At 32.8% G+C, this 25980-nt stretch overlaps 2 protein-coding genes across 3 annotated transcripts in view; both read right to left on the reverse strand.

Annotated features, from left to right (window-relative positions):
• Window positions 1–7483, reverse strand: part of LOC131950699 (cell death abnormality protein 1-like) — a 9873-nt gene extending 2390 nt beyond the window's left edge. Inside the window, exons 1-10 of the mRNA XM_059312923.1 lie at window positions 7396–7483; window positions 7174–7248; window positions 6792–6926; window positions 4461–4613; window positions 3975–4160; window positions 3359–3583; window positions 2987–3202; window positions 2529–2669; window positions 1558–1692; window positions 781–915 (exon numbers count right to left, since the gene is read on the reverse strand). Coding sequence (XP_059168906.1) covers window positions 781–915; window positions 1558–1692; window positions 2529–2669; window positions 2987–3202; window positions 3359–3583; window positions 3975–4160; window positions 4461–4613; window positions 6792–6926; window positions 7174–7248; window positions 7396–7423 — 1429 coding nt within the window. The 5' untranslated portion in view covers window positions 7424–7483. The remainder of the gene's footprint in view (window positions 1–780; window positions 916–1557; window positions 1693–2528; window positions 2670–2986; window positions 3203–3358; window positions 3584–3974; window positions 4161–4460; window positions 4614–6791; window positions 6927–7173; window positions 7249–7395) is intronic.
• Window positions 7484–17179: 9696 nt separating this feature from the next.
• LOC131950704 (receptor-type tyrosine-protein phosphatase alpha) overlaps window positions 17180–25980 on the reverse strand; it is a 32281-nt gene continuing 23480 nt past the window's right edge. For both annotated transcript variants that reach the window (XM_059312930.1, XM_059312931.1), the window contains exons 16-30: window positions 25856–25943; window positions 25684–25760; window positions 23504–23540; window positions 22887–22984; window positions 22588–22707; window positions 22237–22382; window positions 21596–21731; window positions 21360–21506; window positions 20914–21043; window positions 20689–20762; window positions 20473–20610; window positions 20221–20370; window positions 18634–18767; window positions 18376–18511; window positions 17180–18298 (exon numbers count right to left, since the gene is read on the reverse strand). In XM_059312930.1, coding sequence (XP_059168913.1) covers window positions 18176–18298; window positions 18376–18511; window positions 18634–18767; window positions 20221–20370; window positions 20473–20610; window positions 20689–20762; window positions 20914–21043; window positions 21360–21506; window positions 21596–21731; window positions 22237–22382; window positions 22588–22707; window positions 22887–22984; window positions 23504–23540; window positions 25684–25760; window positions 25856–25943 — 1734 coding nt within the window. In that variant the 3' untranslated portion in view covers window positions 17180–18175. The remainder of the gene's footprint in view (window positions 18299–18375; window positions 18512–18633; window positions 18768–20220; window positions 20371–20472; window positions 20611–20688; window positions 20763–20913; window positions 21044–21359; window positions 21507–21595; window positions 21732–22236; window positions 22383–22587; window positions 22708–22886; window positions 22985–23503; window positions 23541–25683; window positions 25761–25855; window positions 25944–25980) is intronic.

Below are 25980 nucleotides of genomic sequence, written 5' to 3' on the forward strand. Positions count from 1 at the left end.
AATAATCATCCTGATATCCTGATATGCAGGTACCACAGACACCATTTGTTTTATCACACGTTGAATTCTCACACATTGATGAGCAATTGTAGATACACCCAGGCCCATAATGATTCTCGTCGCAAGCTGTAATTAGATCCATTCATATTTGATTAGTTTAAGTCATCTGTAAACATCAAACATACAATTAAAGAAATTGTATATTTAACATTATTATGATGCATTTATAATTCCTCCAGTAAGTGTGCTTTTATAACTGGTATTAGCATTATAATAATTATAACTTATATCTGGTATGTAGGTCGCTTGCTGTACCTACAAATGAATGAAATTAACCTGCCTAAATGACAAAAGTCTCCGCTGGTTCCAGGAATACATTCATGGCATTTTCCATCGGTGTTGTTACACTTCGAGTCTGTACAATTTGTACTACATTTCTGTGTACAGTTCTTACCGTAGAACGAGGTATTGCAGGCTGTAATTTTAATAATCCAACATTTCTACTTATGTGTAAGTATGTATATATATATATATATATATATATATATATATATATATATATATATATATATATATATATATATATATATATATATATATATATATCAACATCAATATATCATTATCAAACTTTACATAATTGTGTTACGTGGTCCAGATTATAGAACTTAGCTCTGGCTGTTTTGTTGATACTAAGCGGAACTATATTATACAATCAACATTTGTATCAATATAATTGACTAGATGTGTTAGATACCAATGCGACTATCTAAGGCTTACTTGAGTTACAATAATCATCTTGATATCCTGAAATGCAGGTACCACAGACTCCATTTGTTTTATCACACGTTGAATTCTCACACATTGATGAGCAACTGTAGATACACCCAGGGCCATAATGATGCTCGTCGCAAGCTGTAATTATAACCATTCATATTTGATTAGATTAAGTCATCTCTATATATAATTCTCTTCATGGGGACCATTCAGGACAAGACGTAGACGCACTCCGTTACTACCCCACTCTCCAGGCAAATCGCTACCACCCCCACCCCCCACCAATCAGGTGAGTTTTGGTTTAGGACGAACGTTTACAATTGTAGAGCCGGGTTAGTGACGGCTGTTAGGGGCAGATAATTTTGTATTAAACGATTTGAAACGAAGGGGGGGGGGGGGTAACAATTTCTGATTGATTTTTTCATTGTCTGTAAACGGCTGCTTTCACTGGGCGAGGGGGTGGGAGGGGGGAGGGAAGGCCGCAGGGCAGGAGGGGGTAGTGTTGAATTCACAAATTATGAATTTCTGATAAGCAGAAAATAAAACAACTAGATGGCGGCGTATGCTAAATCGCGGGTCAGCTCGTTTGTAATAAACATACAATTAAATAAAGTACATTTAATTTTAAGTTTAATTGGCTGATTTCTAATCTCTTCAAAGTCTAACTAATTTTGTTTTGTGGTCCAGATTATACAACTTAATTTTGGCTGTGTGGTTGATACTAAGCGGAACTATATTATGCCATCAAAACTGTTTATAAATTATGTTGACTTGGCTTACTTGAGTTACAATAATCATTTTGATATCCTGATATGCAGGTGCGGCAGATACCATTTGTTTTATCACACGTTGAATTCTCACACATTGATGAGCAACTGTAGATACACTCAGGCCCATAATGATGCTCGTCGCAAGCTGTAATTAGATCCATTCATATATAATTAAATTAAGTCATTTGGAACATCATACAGTTAAATAAAGTGTAAATTTAACTTTAATATGATGCGTTTCTAATTCCTCCCATGCGTGTGCATTATGTTCTTGATAATTTGTATGTAGGCTGCATGCTTTAACTACAAATGAATTAAATTAACCTGCCTAAATGACAAAAGTCTCCGCTGGTTCCAGGAATACATTCATGGCATTTTCCATCGGTGTTGTCACACTTCGAGTCAGTACAATTTGTACTACATTTCTGTGTACAGTTCTGACCGTAGAACGAGGTATTACAGGCTGTAATTTTAATAATCCAACATTTCTACTTAATATGGAAGTATATATATATATATATATATATATATATATATATATATATATATATATATATATATAGCTACTTTAAAAATCTTAACATTCTGAATTATAACAATGCATGATTTCAAAGCTATCAGCTATACATTTTGAATATTAGAAACAATTCGAAGGCTGTCATCTATTATAAACGCAAACCAATAAACAGAAAAAAAGGAATATTTCGACATACACAGTTCACAGAATGGACCAACTCTACCAGGTATACATTGAAGACATGAACCATTAAACCGATCACACATCTGGTTGGTGCAATTTGTACTGCAATTCTTTGAGCAGTTTTCTCCATAGGATCCAGCCGAACATGCTTGGTTGACAGGAAAAACAAAATCTCGAATTAAACATGTTTGTTTTGTTATCGGCTGGACTAAATATGTAGAATCTGGAATACGTATTTATTATAATCATTGCGAGTAACGTTACATTGATCAATAGCTTACATTGGCTGCATTCATCACCATAGAAACCAGCAACACAGCCGCCATGACACTGACCAGTTGAAACAAAACACTGTTTCCAGTTAGTACAATTGCACGTACTGCTACAGTCTAGCCCGTATGTGTTGTCTGGACATTCTTGATCTATTTGAATCATACAAACATACATTCAAACTGGCCTTATCTTGTAGGAAGGTAAGAAACATCAGCGGAAACTGTAGCCAACATAATTTAGCATACTCGTCCTCTAGTGGAGATCATTTCCCCGAGTAAAGCACTAGATACCCTTTAAATCCCCCGTCTGTTACATAGTTTCCCACTTTGATGTTAATGTCATTACTTTAATACACAGTCTAACAAAATCAGTTATGTTGAAAAACACATAATTGGTTAAATTATTAAATATACATATTGTGTGTAGGACTATAAGTCTGTATTGAAAATGAAAAAGTATTTCCTACCGCCGTAAACTTCCACTTCACACAGTGTTAAATAGTTGTCTTTGTGTTTAGCTATTATTTCAATAGACGACACCCCCTTCTTTCCCGTAGTCGTTACATTGTAAATATGTTCACTGGTGCTGTTTGTATTATCCGTATAGTTGAATGCAGCTGAGTTGTTTGGGGTGTAGCTGATCAAGTTAAATCCTTTCAGTCGCACTCCATAGTTACCGTCAACTTAATTGGTTTAATAATAGTCCCAAATATTAATGTAATTTATAATTGTATTTTATGAAATAAATCGATTTAGGTAAATCATATCGAGAGCATTTTAATGGTTGGAAACCATTTTGAATTGCATTATATTACCAAATGTTACAGTAACTCGCCTACCCCTGTTGTATAAGACATATCTTGTAACAAACTGTGGCCTAGGAAATGTCACAGTCCAACTGCTGGGGACAGGATGCTGTTCAGTATGAGTACAAGACAGTTGCCCGTTGAAATCTCCATTAGGATTCCCATCCACAGCTCTCGTCGAGTCAAAGGTCAGGCCTCGCTCAGTATCAACGTAATCGCTGGTCTGTCTGGTTGCCATTTTTAGAGCCAAATTTCGGCCTGATAAGAAAAAAATAATTAATTAACATGAATCATATTTTTTATTTAAAATGCAGCGTTTTTTGTTGCAATACTATATCAACAATATACCAAAAAATATACTACAACACATTACTTTCTAGTACAGACATCCCGTGAATTTTAGAATCAAACTTATACACTCATTATGATATACGTACCATTGTTAGATGAACTACGTTAATTATAGTAGCGAACTTAATTCAACAGATTACTTCAAATTATTTTGCACGCTTCTTAAAAGGTGTCACTTCGTTGAGAAGTCCATTGTTTTCTCTGATGTCATATTTGTAAATTTATATATGTACAACACAGTAAAACATTGTGTTCTTCATTTAATTTATAAAAATAGTGTATCTCTACTTCTACTCACCCCCACTAATGTGAAGAGAAGCCACATTTTTTGATGTTCTGAAATCAATAAATATCTGAGTAGTTCTAATCCAAGAATTGCATAAAATATCGGTTGTTATATTATTTACTTTGGTCACTGTTTGATCAATGCAAGACCTGTTTTTGGTTTTATTTCGGAATGTTACGAGTACGTCTTTAATTGAGCCTGAAATAACAATTTATTATTTTACTATCACGTAATATAATGTAAGCAGCATATAAAACTAAAACCTGTTATTGTTTGATTATTACATGCGTTGTTCAGTGTGTTGTAAGAAAAAATAATAACACATTATTTTTACGTTTTCATAAACTACAAGCATTTTATTTTAATGATAATTGCAATTAATCAATATATTCCTCCATTAGACACTACTTGTCACCATACATATTCTACATATAAAATGCTATGCAATGAGCAAAAGTATTTAAAACACGTGAGAGGATGTTAAATTCCCTATCCTACTTGTGTCCCCCATCACAATCTGTATCCACTTAACTCTGTACTCTACACTCCATCTAATTGTTACGTTTTGTAAACTTGTCCACGTCACATCCTGTCCGTCTACTATGTTACTGGACTCTGGTACTAAGACAGCGTTTAATGTAGCAAGGTCTTCTGTATAAAATTAATTCAGATTGTATTAATCAATTTGTATTGTTTTTAAAATGAATATATATATATATATATATATATATATATATATATATATATATATATATATATATATATATATATATATATATATATATATATATATATATATGGTTCCATGACAAATGATCTCAGGACAAATGATCTCAGACAAAATATCTCAGACAAAATATCTCACGGACAAATGATCTCAGGACAAATGATCTCAGGACAAATGATCTCAAGGACAAATGATCTCACGGACAAAATATACCAGGACAAAATATATCAGGACAAATGATATCATGGACAAATGATCTCAGACAAAATATCTCAGACAAAATATCTCACAGCGAAACCAACTCTTCTACAACTAACACTTCTATAACCAACTCTTCTATAACCAACTCTTCTATAACCAACTCAGCTATAACCATCTCTTCTATAACCAACTCTTCTATAACCAACTCAGCTATAACCAACTCAGCTATAACCAACTCTTCTATAACCAACTCAGCTATAACCATCTCTTCTATAACCAACTCTTCTATAACCAACTCTTCTATAACCAACTCTTCTATAACCAACTCTTCTATAACCAATTCAGCTATAACCAACTCTTCTATAACCAACTCAGCTATAACCATCTCTTCTATAACCAACTCTTCTATAACCAACTCAGCTATAACCAACTCAGCTATAACCAACTCAGCTATAACCAACTCTTCTATAACCAACTCAGCTATAACCATCTCTTCTATAACCAACACTTCTATAACCAACACTTCTATAACCAACTCTTCTATAACCAACACTTCTATAACCAACTCTTCTAAAACCAACTCTTCTATAACCAACTCAGCTATAGCCAACTCTTCTATAACCAACTCTTCTATAACCAACTCAGCTATAACCAACTCAGCTATAACCAACTCTTCTATAACCAACTCTTCTATAACCAACTCTTCTATAACCAACTCAGCTATAATCAACCCAACTATAACCAGCTCAGCTATAACCAACTCTTCTATAACTAACTCAGCTATAACCATCTCTTCTATAACCAACTCTTCTATAACCAACTCAGCTATAACCATCTCTTCTATAACCAACTCTTCTATAACCAACTCATCTATAACCAACTTTTCTATAACCAACTCAGCTATAACCAACTCTTCTATAACCAACTCAGCTATAACCAACTCTTCTATAAGCAACACAGTTATAACCCACTCAGCTATAACCAACTTAGCTATAACCATCTCAGCTATAACCAAATCAGCTATAACCATCTCTTCTATAACCAACTCTTCTGTAACCAACTCAGCTATAACTAACTCAGCTATAACCAACTCTTCTATAACCAACTCTTCTATAACCAACACTACTATAACCAACACTTCTATAACCAACTCTTCTATAACCAACTCTTCTATAACCAACTCAGCTATAACCAACTCTGATATTTATCTATTTGTATATGGTTATAGTTGAATCATGATACCCTTAATTGCGTTATGTGGTCCTAATACCTCTAAGGGAAAAGTAATAACATTTCTATATCAATTTGAATAAAATTATGTTGCCTGAACAAAAATCAGGTTAAATTTTTTGAAGGAAGAATCATTATAATCAAGACATTGTAACATTGTAATGTTTTTTGCATTTATTATTAACTAAAGATGACATAATGTTGTAAATTCGTGAAAATATTTTACTCAAGCATAGATGCTAAAACCACATAAACGAATACACATAAAAAATGAATGACATGTAATAAAAGAAATATAAATGTTTTCAGATTAGAATTCTCATCTGGCCTTGGTATGTCGCAGTCTAAGAGCATCATCACCGCCTTGCTCGCAATGTTGTCGCAATAAATAAAGCTTTTGGAAGGATACGTAGATCTAATTTATTTACAGTCTCTCCAATAATAATGATCAAACAAACGTTTGCTGTTGTTTGTACATATTTTTTTGTGTTTAATTGTCTATTATATTATTATCTGTTTTATATGAATTTATTATTGCTTTAAATTAGGATTTTTGGGAATGATGAAGCTACACTTCACTAGGTATACTGAGAGGCACCATAGAAAGTAATACAGACGGATTTAAAAAGGAGGAAGAGAAATGGCATGCTTAGGTAAAGCTGTAAACTTACGGTACTGACAGAGTGGACCAAACCAGCCCCGCTCACAACTTGACCCAGCTAAACACAGACCTTGGTCATCACATCTGTTGTTGGTACAGTGACATTTGTATTGGCAGCTGGAGCCAAACCATCCAGTGTTGCATCCTTATAATAATATACAATTATATACTTTTTCTAATTAGTCAAAAACAGTTGTAATTAACCTATTAATTTGTCATGATAGTGTAAATGTGAATATATTGAAACACAACCATTATTTTATTAGATGTAGTTTTTTTTACTAAATTACAGTTGCAGTTAAAAATGCTTTGAAAAAGAATACGACTTTTCATAAAGAAAAATATCAAGATCAATACAAATAAATCGTGTGACCTATCGATATCTATATTACCTGAAGCAGCCCAGACTAAATGACACCACCAAAAAACTATTGTCCATGCCATGAGTGAATTTTGTCCTGCTTCTCCTGTAAAGTATAATATAGCATTGAATTTAATAATTAGAAAGTGCATTACATGTGTGCATGTCTCTAATGTGCTATGGTAGAGATACATTAATTATAATTAAACACTGTAAAAATAAAGAAAATTTTATATACATTTTGAATACATACTTTTAAATATGAACACTAAACCATACATGAAAATTTCCTAATGGTGAATTCATTCCTAAAATATATTCTATGAGTATATAAGCTAAGTGCTATTCCCAGGCTCTTCTAAATGTCATCCTGTTCTGTATTGATAACAATAGAATAGTAATCCACTTCCTTTTCTGATAGTCTAAAATTCATATGAACAAATATATTGTGTTTGTAAAATATGTGTGATCAACGAAGCACGTCTGTAATCCACAGCATGTTATAACGGTTAAATTATATGAATTTCTAGACGGGGAGTTTTCTATGTTGAAATTTCGTATTGGTCATACATGACTGTAAAACGAAATCCTTTTTAGTAAAAAAATGAATATAAATAAAAACAAAGACTTAAAAACAAAAAACTAACAGCTTTTGTTTTAAATTTGAAGTATTAAAATTAATATAATATGTAACTAATTAAGACAATGCTAACAAAGCTTACATGTGTTGTTAAAATCTGCAGGCTGAAATAGTGACACTCACATAAAAAATTCATCTAATGAACACAATACTTAGACCACAATACAAAACGGCACAAGTCAGCTAAACAGCCGGCTTAAGATTAAAGATTGTTGTCGATGCATTGTAACGCAAGTAAATAGAAATATCAGTGATCAGGACAGTACTTGATATTACTAGACCGTCGCTTGACACGCCGTGGCCCCGCCCTTAACGCTATCACACTGCTCAACACTTCCTACGTGTGTATCACATTTGAAATCAGTTATCACACAAATCCAGACATGCGACACACATTTAAAATCAGTTATCACATAAATCCAGAAGGAAGTGGGTCTGTGCATTAGGGTCATTGGGGTTGGAGAGTGGTGGTGGAGCGTTGTTTGATATTCCATACGGCCAGACACTCTATAAACTACTCTCTCTATATCTAACTTTCCTTTTATGTTTTTCAATCAATCTTTCTATCTTTCACTATATCTATCTTCTCCGCATTTTTCAATCGTCTTTCTCATCTATTCCTACATTTTCTCTCTGTTTTACTGCTCTCTATTTTAGTCCTTCTTTTAGCCCATTCCCCATCCCCCTTCTCTTACTCCCCATTTCACAATTACGTCTCTTTCCTTCATATTTTATTTTCTATCTGCATTAACTTCTTACGCCTTTCCCTTTGCCTACTCTTTTTCCTTCTACATAACCTCACCCACTCACAACAGTCTTCTCACAGCTGTCAATATATTATTATTATACTATCTTCCTCTATCTCACTTTATTTAATTTAGTTTCCGGGATTTACATTATTCCTCACACATCTTTTTTCCTTATACTCATATTCGCTCCTAAATACTCGCCCAATTCGTAGTTCTCTTTTACCTCTTGCTATCATTTCTCTATATTTAAGCTTTGTTATTCGATTACAGCCAGGATTGAATTCTTGCACCATTTACTTATATCTATATTTAGACTCACATCAGCAACACATGTAACCTGTAGATAAGCTTCAGTTGACCAGTAGTCTCTCAAAGTTGGAAACAACAAGGCTCTGTTTGTTTAAAACATTTAAATTACTTCCCCGTACGGCATAACATTTATAACAAGGAAGTAAATATTATTGTCAAGCAAATAGGCCTAACTGAGCAATTCTATTTTAAGATCTGAAGATACAAAAAGTTATGAGGTTCTTATTCTTGTCAACGGCAGACACAAAAAAAAAGAAAGGAAAAAAAAACGTGCTTATTTCCGCCTATTGCGATCTATAAATTTGAAGGGTTTGTGATTAAGGGCTAGAGTGTGTGTTATCAATCAGAACAATTGTAAATTGTGACTTTTTATTTTTTCTGACTAAACTTAAAATACATTATTCAAATTACTAACATTTTTATTCATACCATTTCATTAATTAGAATATACCTATCAATATAGATATCTGATGTTTTCTTTTTAAATTAACTTAGTTACTATTTGTAATGCAAACGTGGAGTGACAAAACATCTCCGAATAATTGCATGTGTCAACTCTCTATTTAAAAATTAATGTAGGCCAAAAAAGGGGACTGCACCAGTGCTCCATACGTCGAGGTTGATTTATTTCTATTGCAAAGTTTATCGTTAATGGGAACGTACTCTGTATAAACTAAAAGAAATATTCGTTTTATGAAATTTATCTCCCCTGAGTTAAATCGGCCATAAAAACAGTTAAGAATGGTAAAACATAAAAACATTACTGCCTTATCATGAAAAGGGATGATTCCATAATTAATTAACTTGTAAATCTGAGAGTTTTTTATAATGTTCCTGAACTTTAATAAGATTTACGAAAAACAAAATTCCAATTACTGTGCCTAAAGATATTTTCTTCATATTAGCAATCAAACATATTATCTGAAATCATGTTTCTTAACATTGTTTTAAATTGTTTTATATAGTATTTTTCCTTAGCTGTTTCAATTTGTGCTAGACGAAACTTGAGAATTTTTTCTTTATCTAAAATTCATAATATGCTAATTTCGAATTTCTATTTCAAAAAAAGTGAAATAGAGAAATGTACCCCTCTTATGCACTAAATTAATTGTGCTTTGTTTAGTTGTAGCTTTACATTTAGGAAGTTTAAACTTGACGAGGTTTACAATGTAGACAGTGAAGAATGGTGAGAGAACAATACTGAGTGTCTAAAATATGGAAGAGAATTTATGAGTGACAAAAAATAGTATAATTAAAGAAAGTGAATTAGTTTTCTTTTATTATTTTCGGTGCAATTAAAATCGTATTATTATTATAAACATTTTATTATATTTACATGGTTTTCTTTGGTCTCCTCTGCCTCTTTCAACTTGGACTCTGCACCAGCAAATGCTACGTGTTGTTATTTATTGTCTTTCTGAGGTGTGCCTTATTCACGACTTTCTAGTTTTGTTTTCTTATTTTCGTTCTCCACTGTCCATGACCACCTAGCACAACAATAAAACAGAATCAACAAGTTCCTTTATTTCCTGCATCTTGTTTTATCATTCACTTTCCAGTCAACTAAATAGGTATGTCACACTCCAATTCGTCTTAGAAATGTTTCTGATAATTTGCTAGTGTTTATCACTTGAATGACCTTAATCTAATGCACTTCGAATCCTACTATTTAATATACCATATCCGAAATTGCTTCTAATATATATATATATATATATATATAGGCCTATATATAACACCTATTTATTTAATTGGGTCGCAAAATTGTAAGTTCGCCCCTGACGTTAGATGGGTAGGTACTCCTCTGTACAGCATTGCAATGCATACTGTTCATAACGCGCAATGTATGTGTACGTTCACGTGAGTGTGTGCGTGTACGTGTACATATGCTCTTATCATGAAACTATCGGAAATAGCTTGGCCTAAATAACTGATCTCTATTTAATAGGAAATTGCAGGATATTGATTTTCTTAAATTAATACAAGCAGATCACAACAGCTATATCTGTGTTTGTGTTAAAGACATTTTACTCACAGTAATACACATTAATATACGTACTCTGTGGTTACCTAGTTAAACCTGCTATTAAAAATGTCATTTGTCATGTCTGTATTTCATTCATAAAACTAAGTTAGTGCTGTCTCTAAAACATCGCGAACTTTGAAGAGCTGAGAATACCCGTGGGATGGTTTCGATAAAAACAGAAATTAATTTTTAGTGGGGCGGCGCCCCTACGTGGTGCAAATCGGCGCCCCTGGATCTACCGTTAGTATTGTGTTCTACACTATGGATACGATGACCTACTATAATTGTTGACTCGATCCAATAAGGTGCGTCCATTGCTGTTTATTGATGTTTATATTTTTTGATATATATTCTAAAAATATATTCGTGTTTTTTAAGGTGTACTATCAATTTTGTAGAAGGCTACAAAACAGATTTTACATAAGACAGGCAATAAAATTAAAAGTTGCCTCAAAAATCCAAACACCCTTAACAATTTTTGAAGAATGTTGACATTTTCTTTACTTAATCGCTAGATTTTTCTATTTCATAATACATTATTGTTGTTTTTAGTTTTTGTTTGTTTGTTTCGTTTACAAAAAATAGTATGGATATTGGCGGGTAGGGGAGGGTGGTTAGCTGTTTATTTATTTACACGCTTTTTCTGAAGATTTTAAAATATACTACTTTTTTTTAGAGAAAACAACTATACATTAATACTGTTATCTGTAACTTGATAATATCCATCAATCTACTTGGTTCTAAAGCTCATTGAGACCTGCTTCGCACAAATTCAGACTTATCAGACTTTTTTATTCAGACGTTTTTCCAAGTCTGGACTCCCAGCTGTTTTAGCCCAGTCTCCAATCCTTCAAAGCCTAGGCCTGAATGATGTTATTTTGCCAATGAGTTTTAGTTATATACTACTTTTAGCATTTTTTTTTATTAGTAATATTTCTTGATGTCAAAACGGTAGTACTCTTGTAGGTTTTTTTTTTTTTATTTCTAACATTAGTCTTTGCTATTTGTTGATGTCAAAGATGTTTTCTTGGTTCTAGTTATTATTAGGGCCTACATTCCTATCAAGATAGGCTCAGCTATTTTATTTGCTTATACTTTCTTTATTCGTGTTCCTTCTGATGTTTATGTTATGGTGGGTAATTTGTGTGTTTTTTACTGTTTATTTTTAGTTTTGCATGTATAGATACGATATTTGACTCAATAAAGGATTTTGTGATATTTTATCGCTGCTCCCTATAAGTACAATAGGATCTGCATATGCAAGATACACTGTCCATCAGCTGTGATAATATGAAATACTTATGACTGATAACTTGTATTAGGTACCAAAGCTGATATCTAATTATATGATTTATTTAGTCATTAATAATAAAAAAATTATAATTATTGTACATCTTGTTGTCTAATATTTGTTTTAAAATGTTCTAACTATTTAAATTTAATGTTTAAATTATATTTAACATGCTATGTAGGCCTACATTCTTTTCATAAGTTTTTTTTTTTTACTTTAGAAAGGGTATTGGTTTATTTAATTTTCTTTAATATTTACTACACTTGTTACTCAAGTTATCGTGTTTACACACAGACAGACACACACACAGACAGACACACGGACAAGATTGCAAAACTATGCTTTTCCGTATCAAAGTTTCCCTTTCAAACCTGACAGTCTATGGGGCAAGTGAAGTAGAGTTCACTTGTTTCTGTGACCTCGGCATATGAAGAGATAGTGTGGTCAGCACTATGCCCAGCCGTCTTAACTTTCCCTAACGTGCGTTAGGCACCCATCAGAGTTGGGTGGACTCAGGGACGGTCTACTGACTTGTACCCGGATTCGAACTCGAAACTTACGGGTTAGCAGTCCAGCTCTCTACCGCTAGACCACTCCGTCCCAGTGAGGTATATCAGTTCCGTATCAGTGAGGTGTAAAAAGGTGTAAAAAATCTCGATTTTTTTTTGCACGATTACAAGACTTTCTCTATACTTCGTATATACGAGAAAGTAACAATTGATAATCTTTTTGTTTCCAAAGAAACCTGAATAAAACTTCCGCTAGTTTTAATTTTATTTATTTATTTTTGCTTTAAGATACATTTTACATTATTTGAGATGTGTAGGTTATACTAGAAAAATAAATGCTTTAATGTTAAAATGATTAATGTATTTTTATTTAATCTAAATTTAGTCACAAAAATGAGACTTGAAAACATCCATTTTCTATTACGTTAGCCTCAGCTATCAGCAATTGCTTCTTAGTCATTAATTACGTAAATTCATAAAATAATATAGCTTAAATTGATTTTATAGTAGGCCTACAATGAAATAAGTAACACAAACATAAACAATATACTGAGACAATAAAATGATTATTGTAGTTGGATCGAGATACAAACAAAACGTAACATTAACGAATCCTAATAGCATCTATTAATTCGCCATATCTGCATGCCTATTGTGATGGTCGCTCACAATTCTCTTTAAATTTTGAATTGCCTAATAGACATTCTTCCTAGTGGCGAAACTACAGCACAGGAAACCCCGCAATTCAGTTTGAGGGGGCGGTCATGTCGATTAACTGACGAAAATTCCAACCATATAAAAAATTAAATGAAGGAACAAGCACATTTATTTGTGAAAAGCTTCTTGACATAACTATATCACAGTGTGGCGTCGCTAGGTCGGATGTCACCCGGTGCGGCACTCGGTGGTGTCACCACCCCCAAGAAACAATATATATATATATATATATATATATATATATATATATATATATATATATATATATATATATATATATATATATATATATATATATATATATATATATGTGTGTGTGTGTGTGTGTGTCGGCCTACATATATATAAGCTTTAATTACTGCATACGTAATAGTAACTATGTTTATTTTTAGTCTGTTAATAATACAGTTGGACGTAGTAATGTTTTCTTTATAGTTAGCAGGTTTATGTAATGGAGTCACCCCCAACCTTTTGTAATAGTTGTCGATTTGTACATAAAAGACTATTTAACTTTAATTAATCATTAATGGAACTGGCAGAAAAACCTTTTTCTTTTGAACATTTTGCAATGTTTAACCCTGATGTCACCCCCCCCCCCCCCCCTAAATGGCCCCTCCCTCGCTACGCCTCTGCCATATCATACGGGAAATCGTAATCATGTGATCGTCGTGTTTATGGCAGCAGATCATCAGCACTCATTAGCACATTTTGTTTAGCATAAAGCATTTTTTTTGGGTTGTAGTTGTTATGCATTGCTGAAAAGGCTGGTGTTAGAAAGTACCAAAAAAAATGTCTGCACAGGTCGTGATGACAACTGAGTTGTATTTCCTGTTATTGATGATCGTATCCTAAGTTCTAGGAAAGTATATTCGTTTTCTTCCTACGTAAAAAGACCACCCCGCGCTGTCTTCTCTCAAAACATAACCAAGTTTATATTATTCCATTTACATTTCTTGAAATGGTATTATATCTATTTTTTCTCTCGCCCCCCCCCCCCCAATCTATATAATTTATTTCCACTCTGCCTTATACAGTTCTATATTTCAACCTTTCTCTTTCCAGCTCGTGTTTCCTCATCGTTCCACTTATCTATTTTCTGTTCCCGATTGACCCCCCCCCTCCCTTTTTACCCTTCCTCTTCTTCTCTATTTCCCCCTCCCTCTAGTGAGTGGGTTAATTGCTATCTTCATTCATTTTTTTGTTGACGCTATAGCTGCTCATCTCTCCGTCTCTATTTCTTTCTCATCAAATTCATACAACAAGCCATTATCCGGTCTCTGTGTTTTGCATATATTTAAACCACAGAATTTAAGATCGTTGACTTGTATACGCTAAAGCTTTTTTTTCTACTTCTTACTTCAGAGATATTAACTGCTTCAAAACAACAATTTACTAGTCATTAAATTTAGAAAGCTAAGTGCACATAACCCGGCTGGGTGTATTTGAATTTTGTAGTTACCTCCTTTGGCAGCGACATTAATGAAGTAAAATCGATTGATATGTCTTTGTTATCATTCCATGTTAAAAACTGAAGACAGGAAACCTCGGAAATGCCTATATCGGTCAACAGTAAACGAAATAAGCAATATGCTTAATGTGTTCATGGCGATCTATATATCGATAAACATATTTTTAGAATATTTGTATTTTTATTTAAGTAGGCCTACACAGATCAGAAAAAGTATTCACTGAAAAGCCAAATGTAGGGCCTATAATTTAGAATATATGTGGTATGACTTCATCATTCTTCTTCTAAGAGAACTAAAGATAAATTACTGCAACCAATATCAACATTTAACCTCGTAATTAGTGAACATTTTTGCTTTTAGCACAAGAGATAATACCAAGAAAATTCGAAAACATTTTAGAAACGTTATTAAGCATTTGTAAATATAGGCCTACATGTTAAATTTCAAAAATTGATTTTGATAGTACTAAGTAGTTCAATAACACTATTATATTGCAAAAAAAAATGAAAACCGCAGTAGAAAAATATTGCAAATAATATTTTTAGTCACACATTTCGGATACAATTGTGAATGGTGTTCATGGGACTGCTAGAGTAGATATATTTTTAAAAGATAAAATTCCATAGATATTACATTTTCCGAAACATTAGCAATCGAACAATTTTTGTATTCGTTTTTAAAAAATTAAAACAGTTCAAATAGATTTTTAGCAAGAGTTGAATTAAGTTTATTTACTAAAGTTGCAAAAAATATTTGAATGTACAGAAATGGAGGATACAAGTCATATTATATTAAAAACAGCATGGGCAAAGGACTTGTATATATATATCTATCTATATATATCTATCTATATATATATATATATATATATATATATAGATATATATATATATATATATATATACATATATATATGGAGAGGGAGAGAGAGAGAAGCTGCGAATTTAAGTTAGTTTATTAAGACATACATTCATCTCTTAGATCTTAAATTAAGTAATAAATTATTAAATGTTTACATGAGACAAATGAAAAAGTATAAAGGAATGTATATGTGGGCTGGTATACTACTGTTAATCCTAAAATGTAATAGTAACTTGGGTTTGTGGGCTGGTATACTACTGTTTATTCCAAAATGTAATAGTAACTTGGGTGCTTATTAAAGGGGCTAAGGTGACTAGGTGCTAGTTACAGAAACCCAAGGGGTTAATCTAAGATATTGGGGATGAGCAGGCCAGGGAAATCTAAAATGTAATTAAAATGTTATCGGCTCACCCTGGTCGTTAACGGCTACGAGCTCTATGCAGGTGCATGAGTGACGAGTAATGCTGGGAAGACACCCGCGGTGATTTATGTCTAAAGTTGAGTCCGGGCATGCCGCTGGACGTCACGGTTGGATCATGACTCATGATCGGAAGGTGGACGTCAGAAACGATTCCGATGACCTTAGGGACTTATTATCGCCTGGGCCGGATAGTTAGACGCGAGCAGTTGTTAGGTGTGAAACGCGGCGGGAGTGCCGGGTGGCCGTACGTTAGCTCGAGCGGGGTATGACACGATCGTTAGCCCTGAGACAACGGGAAGATCTATAGCGGTCAATTATCGGGTGTGAAACGCATGGGTGCATAGTGACCAGTGTTATCTCGAACGCCGAGGGATGGTACGGAGCCCAACCCGCGACCCTATTGCTCTGGGGAGATGATAAGGGATGGGCCGACTAGACTATATATTGGCACTCGAACTAGGCCCAAACGGGGTTCACTCAGAATAGAACAACAGTTACTCACGTTAAGAACGTCAAAAATTAAATTTGTGCTCAAAAATTTCGGAAGCCAGTTTTGTGTTCAAATAGGAGTCTTGAAGCATTTTGTGTGAGTGTCAAATTCTAGAAATTGTTGTTTGTAGTCGGCCTATTTTGGCTGGGTTTTTTTTAGCGGTTGTTTTTTTTAGTAGTTGTTTTTTAAAGCAGTTTTTTTAATCGATTTTTAGCCATTTTTGTAGTCATATTTCCCTTGTCTTTATATAGTCACGTTTTCTTAAGCTTTATAACAGCTACATCTGGGGTTTAGTTTTCGTTGAGTTTGGATCTTTTATTTTAAATTTTTAGGCGGGGTATTTAACGATCAAATAAAGTATATCGTAGTTACTCTTGACTTTGATTTTTTGTTTACTTAGTCTAGTTTAGTTTGGTTTGTTTAGGTTTAGTAAACCCCTTTGTCACCACACAAAGGTGCACGGATGAGTGAATAAGATCACCTCTCGGTTCTCCCCTTACATTTGGTGTCAGAAGTGGGATATAAGATACCTATTTCTCGAAGAACCCCTTACATATATATTCACATTTGAAAACTGTTTTAATTTATTTAACAGATTTAATTTTAAAATAGTATAAAAAAAATGTATACATAGTATAAAATATCTCACAGGTATTAATTTTTTGGCAGAAAAAGTAAAATTTAATTAGAAAAGGCAAAGTGGTATTAATCAACCATATTTTAACATTGATTATGAGAATGTTACCTTAAAATAATTATTTTGCTTGTGTGTCAATAACTGAAGTAATTTTATTATAGATAACAAATAAAAGAGCTAATAAATTTAATTACTAGAAGCCTTTAAATGTTGTCTCCACCGGGTTCTTCATTATGTTAATATCTTGTTCATCTTATTCGTCGTGTGATATAAAAATCATGAGCATTAATGTAAGATTAGTTCAAGTTATTATGTAATAACTGAAAAGTTAATTAGTTGTAAGGGGTCGGCGTGGTTGAGTCGGTAAAACTCATGGTTGCTAAACCGAAAAGTCTCGAGTTTGAACCCTCGGGGAGATGAATATCGTTAGCTGGGGACAGCCACTTTTCTAGGAGAGACAACTCCAAAATTAATCAACTGGTGTTCTTTGTTGGACAAAGGCTATGGAAGCAAATCCAAAAAGAAAAGCAGGCTGAAATCGGAGTCAATGGCCTCAATGGCGCATAACCAGTTGACACATATCCTTAAATGTGATGGAGGCATAGTCGAGTCGGAAAAAGCTCATGGTTAATAAATTTGAAAAAAAAAGTCTCGAATTCAAACCCTCGATCCCTTCAACATTAAAAATTAAGAACAAAGAAGAAGAAGAAGAATTACTTGTATAAGGACATTAAATTAAACAAAATTGTGTACATTTAAAAATAAACTACTTTAATAGATATGTTGATTAATTTGTATTGTAAATAAAAAGAGTTAATATTAACATGGCTCCTAATTAGAAAAATGCATGCGTCACACTTTCTGAGAGTCATTTATTATGTTAGTTAAGCTATACAGTCATGCAAAATAACATCTTAACTGTTGGCATATACATTTTCTTCAGTTTGCCGAGTTGTAGAGAGCTGATCATAGTTGTTGTAGGTTTGGGTAGTTTCGTTGTACCTTTTCAAAACTTGATACAGGCATCTGTACTGGTCCTGGGAAGTAAAAAGTTTTTGACCAATGGCATTCAAGTAAAAACTTGTATAAAGGTTAAACAGAAACACATGTTTACCAGAGATGGGATGACCTGTGGTCTGATACATTTGATGGCACCAACAACAAGTGGAACTGTTAAACTTTGGTCATGGTCCATTCGGTCAAGTAGAAGACTCAACACACAGGCGAGGCCGCTGTACTCAGCTCCGTTTCTGAAAACATGGAATAACAAAACATGATCTTTCAGCACACACACAGAATGGGCTTTTTTAATATAAAAATGGTGGTTTATCAAAGGAAAAGATTTTTGTTAGGATTTTAAAAAAGAAAATACCTGCACATGTAGAGTACTCTCCCCTGTGCCTGTACATTGTTTGACCTTGTGTGTTTAAGAAGTTTGAGAAGATTCTTGGGATTCAGGTCTCTGCTTTTACTTGTTATGTGGGTCACGTGGGTTTCATTAGCTACCTGAAATGTAGGTTTTTATCTATATAAATGCAACAATACACATATAAATATTGTTAGCAGATACACAAAACATTGATCTCCCTTATAGAAAAAAATGCATAACAAGTTTTAAAACATTCTTTCATACAATTATGCACCAAAAAGGAGAAAATAAATGATTTTACTTTCTCGTATTGAAAGTATAGAGAAAGTATATTGCATTAAGGCAAAAAATCAAAATTGTTTTACATCTACCTAAGTTGGAAAAACTTAGTTTTGTAATATTATAAGCATGTGTACCATTACAGCAAGGTTGATGAAATTTCATATAAAAGTATTATATCAAATTTGTAGTTATGTATTAACTTTTCAGTTATTTCCGGTAACCAGAAGGGACATTTATTCTACTTTTGGTTTCTCAAAAGCCTATACTTGAATACTATATCAGTAAGGTATACACAATTTCATATAGGATGTAGTACTTTTCACTATTTCCTATTGCTCAAAAAGCATAAGAATTTATTTTCAACTTGATTCCTCTGAAACTTGCAAGCAAAATTTAAAACCCTTCAACCCTGGCCTATTTCTATCAAACTTTTCATGTAGGTCAAGACTCAATGTCAATGTATTGTGACACAAAATGTTATTTAATTAGATCATTAATTACCTATTTAAAAACTAATTAAGGGATTCTATAATAAGCAAAAATTTTCAACAACTTTATACACACTTGGTATACAATTCTTTTTTTTTTACAAAAAAGTTTATATCTAATAAGAAATTCAAGGATTTGAAAAATTTTAAATAAAAAAAAAAATTTGATTGCCAACCCCATTAGTGAATATTTGGGAAAGTTTAGGGGAGATCACTCCTGCTCTATTTCTTTTCAGCACTTAAAATTTTTAAAACAATAGTTGCATGACTAAATACTACTACCAGAGTTTTTTCCAGGCAGTCCCCCCCCCCCCCGCGCGAACAAAATAGAATTTATATAGGAAATATATACTACATTTGATAGTTTCCACCTCCCCCCCGGAAATTTCAAGTGCACCCCCGGAGAAAAAAGTCTCGAAGAAACACTGACTACTACTGTGCACCAAATGAATATGAAAACGTGCCACATTATGCACATATAAAAGCACAGTAAATACTACTTTATATTGGAAATTTTAAATAGTTCATAAAAAGAGAATTAAGCATCAAATTAAGTAAAATTTGATGTCAGATTGCATTGTCATCTGGTCTTGACCCACGTAGCAGGTTTGAAACTTATCTGTCAGTTAAGTTAAAAGTTATTAAAATTTTGTTTCCTTAGTTTCGATCCATGACAGACTATAGATAGACAAAAAGACAAACAGAGGAATCAAGTTAAATAAAAGCTTGTATAAAGAATTCAGTAAAGGATAAACTCTGAATTGTTCCTATTTCACTTTTTTTTAAATTATGCATATAATTTGTGTATTTGTCTACTCACTGATAGTATACTTGAAGTTTTCTTGACAATTTTGACAGTGATCTGTTGTTCCTCCCATAAACTCTCAGACTTGACAGGTCCTGTGTGTATTTCATATGGTCCACAGTCTAAAGGTGTTGTCATGTTGGCAGGCAGGTACTGGCCATAAGACTTGAGAAACATAAAACAAATATGTATTTTAATATCAGCATTCCTAATAATACGTTACTTTTAAGTGTAAAGATTGTGCTCATGCAGCAATAGTCTAGATACCTCGTCTTGCACTGATTCTTTTGTTTGGAAAGCCATGACAAGTTTTACATTGTACTGTGCCACCAATCTCCAGAAATCTGTGACTGTGTTTGGCATTGGGAGGTGTGTTAGTATCTGGTTCTCTCCTTTTGTAAAGCCCTGGGGAATAAACATGTTATTTTAGCAATATTTAACAATGTCCTATGTGCATAAAATATAAACGCTAGTTTTACTTACCGATACTAACACAGCATTTATATAATCACCAAGGTTGTTTGATTCCTTCAATAACACAGCTTGATACAACTTGCCTGCATATATATATATATATATATATATATATATATATATATATATATATAATTTATGCTTGTAACTGAGGTTAATTTTAAAAATAAAAGTATAAAAATTATATTCAAATACATACTTGAATGTAAGTATTTATTTTTGAGTTAAACTTACTTGGAATAATAGATGAGAATCTGTCCTTTGTTGAGTTTGATGAAGTGTTGTTCTGATATATATTTGAATCAACCCCTTGTGTGTTGTCATCTTTTTCTTGCACTAAATCTAAACAGACTTCTGAGACAGCCTGTAATACATGCCAAACACTTCACAAAGTATGGACTATGTGATACAATATCTTATTGTAAAATATCAGTTATCTAGTTATATAGTTATCTGGCCAATAAATTGCATTAAAGTGCTTAAATCACATTAAATGATACACATTTAAAATCACTGATGTATTAATACCCTGTTAATAAGATAAGCATATTAAAAAATAGTTCTGTTTTATGGCCAATTTGTATTTTGAAACCCTATGATCTCTAAATATTATGTTGTGTCTTAGATGTAACACTACTTTCTTCAGTTACTTTTCTTATCAAAATACTAATCACACATACTTTAAACTCTTTTTCAAGTTTACAGCTTCCAGTAACCAGCTGCTCCTCAAGATCAGAGATTCTGGACGTTATGTTATTGTACGTCACTGTGGTACCCATACAAACAATGGCCACCTGAGCTGCCTTATGCAGGAATTCATATTGTTCCTGGTATTGATGAGATATATAACAATACTATGCAGTGCATTTTAGAATAATAATTATTTTAATGTTTATTATTAATAGTGAACCATTACCGCTGTTTGGACCATCAGAACCCTGTCTTGTCTGAGTTTGGCCACTGTTTGAAAACAATTTATCCGCCCTGTGTCTTCAGCTTCTCTCATCACATTACGTAGAGCGATGAAGGTTCCAGTACGCCCTACACCAGCGCTGTAGTTTTAAATTTATCTCGTTATTAACTACTAATAGAAGGAAAAATTTGATATATTATCTAATAAACATATAGAATTTAAAAAAGTATGAGTTACATAAAAAGCTACATTTAATAAGGATTTTTGCTTTTAAGTTAAGTTCCTTGAGACACCTAACAATCCATTGGGCAGATCGGATAAAGCAGAGTTCTTAAGTATCTTGACCTCTGCATATGAAGGGATAGTCATCACTATGCCCAGCCACCTTTACTTTCCCAATGTAAATCAAGTATTCATTAGAACTGGGTGAACTTAGTCACAACTCCAAACTGAGATCCGAACAAGAGACGATTGGGTGGCAGCCAAACACTTTACCATTTGACCTCAAAGAATTTCCACCAGATTTAGAAATAATAATTCATTTTATTAAATCTTTTGTTCTAATTCTTAATTTTAAATGTTATATTGTTGATTTAGAAAAAAAAATAATTACAGTATTCATTAAAGAAAAAAATATTCCCTACCTGCAGTGTACGAGAATTGGCTTGGGTGTTTTGTCCAATGCCACCCTCTGTTCAAAGTCCACAAGTCCCCACGGTGTTAGAGGTGCGCCTTGGTCTGGCCACGATGTGAAGTGGAACTGTGTAAATTGGTGGGTTGTCTGACCTTTCTATCAACAATGCATAACAAATGTGAGTTGAAAATATATTTTAGGTTTAAATAACTTTAAAGAAGCTCAAACAGTAAAACTTTTTATCATAAAATTGGCGAAACAAAAACAATCAAATTCGTTATATACCATCATACATGTTTCTATATAATTATTCGTTACAATATATCTGCTAAAAATTAAGCTTCAAAAAGTGTGTCCATACTTTACTAAGCTCCAACTTCCTGATAGTGTAGTCAGCAAACACATGAGTAGCTGCCAGGTTAACTTTGATGTCACCAAATGTGGTTGTACCTTCTTCTGGCCAGTAGCTTACACACTTTACCTTTAAATCACACACATTTGATATTAATTTATTTATAAAATCATTTTTTTAAATTTGTACAATCAGAATTTATACATAACATGTGTTATGTTGAACTAGATAAAAGCTATAAAACTACATGTGTTTTTCAGGTTGTTAATTTTAACAATGCAACTACACATTTCTTTATTATTACTAACCTTGCCTTCTTCTATTAGTTTTGTCAGCATCACAACTTTATCAACTCTTTGTTCCCACAACATTCGCACAAAATCATTGATGTTCACATCAGTTGGACCTGGTGATTTTAGTAACATACGTTAGTCACAGTGCAAAATATTATTCAATGGCATCATTTGTGGGGCCTAATAAATAAATAAATAAATATTGCTAACACAAAAGTCTCGAGTTCAAATCCAGGTCCAAGTCAGTAGAATGTCACTGAGTCCACCCTGCTCTGATAAGTACTTAATTAATGTTAGGTAAAGTAAAGGCAACTCGGCAAAGTGCTGACCACACATTCTCTTAATATGGCAATGTCAAGAAATATGAACTCTACCTCACCTGCCCAATGGACCGCTGTCTGAAGAGGATTCCACTTAACTTTATATATATATATATATATATATATATATATATATATATATATATATATATATATATACATATATATTTCTAGGCACCTTTTATACATCCAAAGCTGCATATGTATTTGAATTAGTGTTACACATCCAGAATACATACTTTAAGAATGGAATAGGATGATGCTGTTAAAACATTGATGCTAATAACATATGTAAATGCTATAAAGTATTACCTTGTGAGGCTATAAATTTTTCTTCATTGTTATAACCCTGAAGATTAAATGATGAGATTTATTATCATTACCATAAATAATTAGTAAACTCTTAAATTATTTCTTAAGGTTATGATTAGGATCATTTTGTTTAGGTCACATACAAAAACATACTATAACAATATGCCTTGCGTCCGTCATAAATATAATTGAGAGCTTCAGAGTGTGTTTTGTAATTAACAATATTAAATAACTATTCAATCTTTGTAAAGGGTAGAACATTCAGTCCAAGTTAAGGTTAAAAAATGTCTGCTTTTACTTTTGAGTCATTTCGAATGTAGGCTACTCATAAATTGTATTAAAAATCCTTACCCATAGCATAACATACAACAGAGTTTACAACTTAAGCATAACTGATGTTAATACTTCAATACTAATAAAAAGAAACAAAAACTTTAGTCACAGTAACCCTGTATTTGTCATGTATCACTTCATCATACAGATAAATTACTTGAATGTTACTTAATTTTTAGAAACCTCTCAAATAGACTTACAATGCATTGTCATTTAGGAATTGTGTAGCTTTGATGGAGCAGATACAGCCAGAATGTAGTTAGATTACTAAAAATTTTACTAAAATATTATTAGACTTACAGATGCAAACATGCTTACATGTTCTATTATAATAAAAATGTAGGGTGATAAGTAACTGTTATGAGTAAAACCTAAAAAAAAATGTAAGAAAAAATCTAAATCACTGGCAATACAAAAAGACCCCAACAGTAGGAAAAAACTAACCCAAGTATCAAGTACACAGCTATAATAGCATTACTATTTATTAGGCCTAAACTAACTATAGATCTACTATCTAATTGAAAATTTGAAAAATAGCCCTATATAATTAATATATCTGTAAGTTTGTAAGTTTGAGTGGTTTCCCTGAATCTCTAACTAGATCTAGAATTATAGTAAAAACTGCATTTTTTCGAGGTTTTTTGGCTTTTCCGGGAAATCCAGGAAGGAATTCCGGTAATTGTTTTGGCCCACAATCATCCTCGGAACTTGCTTAACATATTTGCTTTTGGAACTAGATCTAGTCCTCGATATTGCTTCGTTGAGGAGGAGATACGACTTAAAGCTGCGGACACACATCCATCCATTGCGGACACACATCCATCCATCCAGAACTGACGAGTTAATAAGCGCAATTCCTGTACGGAAATTGCGCTCAAAACCTTGAACAAGTTGGCTGCTAAAGTAAATGACAAAATGAGCTTGTTAAGCCTTGTTTCTAAACAAGTTGTTTGCATCTGATGAAAACATCGCTAATCTTTATTTATTTATTATTGAAAAGTTTTAATTCGATTGTTAAAAAACAGGTACATTAAGGCAATTTAATGGAAATATAGATCTAGAACATTTAGTATATATATTCAAGTAATCTATATCTAGATTCTAGATCTACTTCTCAACAGTAACAAGTTGGATCTGGATCTAGAAAATCTAGATCTAGATTTAGCTCTAGATCTAGATCTAGTAACAACAGACAAAACGCCACATATTTAATAAAATGTGCCATTCTCCTAGTAGTGAGTAGGCCTACTATAATGTTTGATCGAAAATACCCTGAAATAGGGAGTACTTAATTATTAAAATAGAATAGGGAGTGTGTATTATTTATATTTATATTATCTTTCATTACCGAGTGTTATAGGCCTGGGGTCGGCAACCTTTAGAAGCGGAAGAGCCAAAAGTTACAATTTTCAAAATTTCCCTGGTTTTAAAGAGCCACTAACATTTTTTTATTTCAAATATTTAATTTTTTTATTAAGATTATTAGTATTTGTTCAAGGAGCTGGAGAGCCGAATCTTGATATCAAAAGAGCCGCATGCGGCTCGCGAGCCGCAGGTTGCCGACCCCTGTTATAGGTCAAAATGTAAAAGGCTTGCCGTCCGACATTCGACAAAAACGATTTTACAATGATTTTGGCTGTATATGTCCCTTAGAATTGCGTTTCAATTTGTGTTAATGTATTTTTATAAAGTCATTAACTTTTGTGTTTTAAAACCTAACTTGCCTGCCGTGTGTGATGACTAAGCCAGGGTAAGTTTCATAGAACGATTTATTTTTAGTCTATACAGAGTACGTTTCCATTAACGATACGTTAATTAATACTAGACAATTTGAAAAAAAATCCTACCTCAATGTATGAAGCATTGATGTAGTCCCCTTCGTTTTTGCTTGTGTTAATCTCTAGATGGACACGAGAGTGGTCATCTGCAAACAGTAGGAGTTATGTTATTCTACTTTTGCATTTACAATTATTAACACCGTTTCATTTGTAGTCATATTTGCTTATAATATATCCTTACATGCGCATATATTCTTGTATCTGTTCTTGTTTCTATTTTCTTCACTCTGTCCAGCCGACATGGACACATTCTGCGGTGCTGGTATGGACTAAAAATGTTAAACGATATATTTAGTCTTAAATACA

Source organism: Physella acuta, unplaced genomic scaffold (assembly GCF_028476545.2).
Source record: "Physella acuta isolate Inbredline_101_S28 unplaced genomic scaffold, ASM2847654v3 ptg000777l, whole genome shotgun sequence".
NCBI classification, from domain to species: Eukaryota; Metazoa; Mollusca; class Gastropoda; family Physidae; genus Physella; species Physella acuta.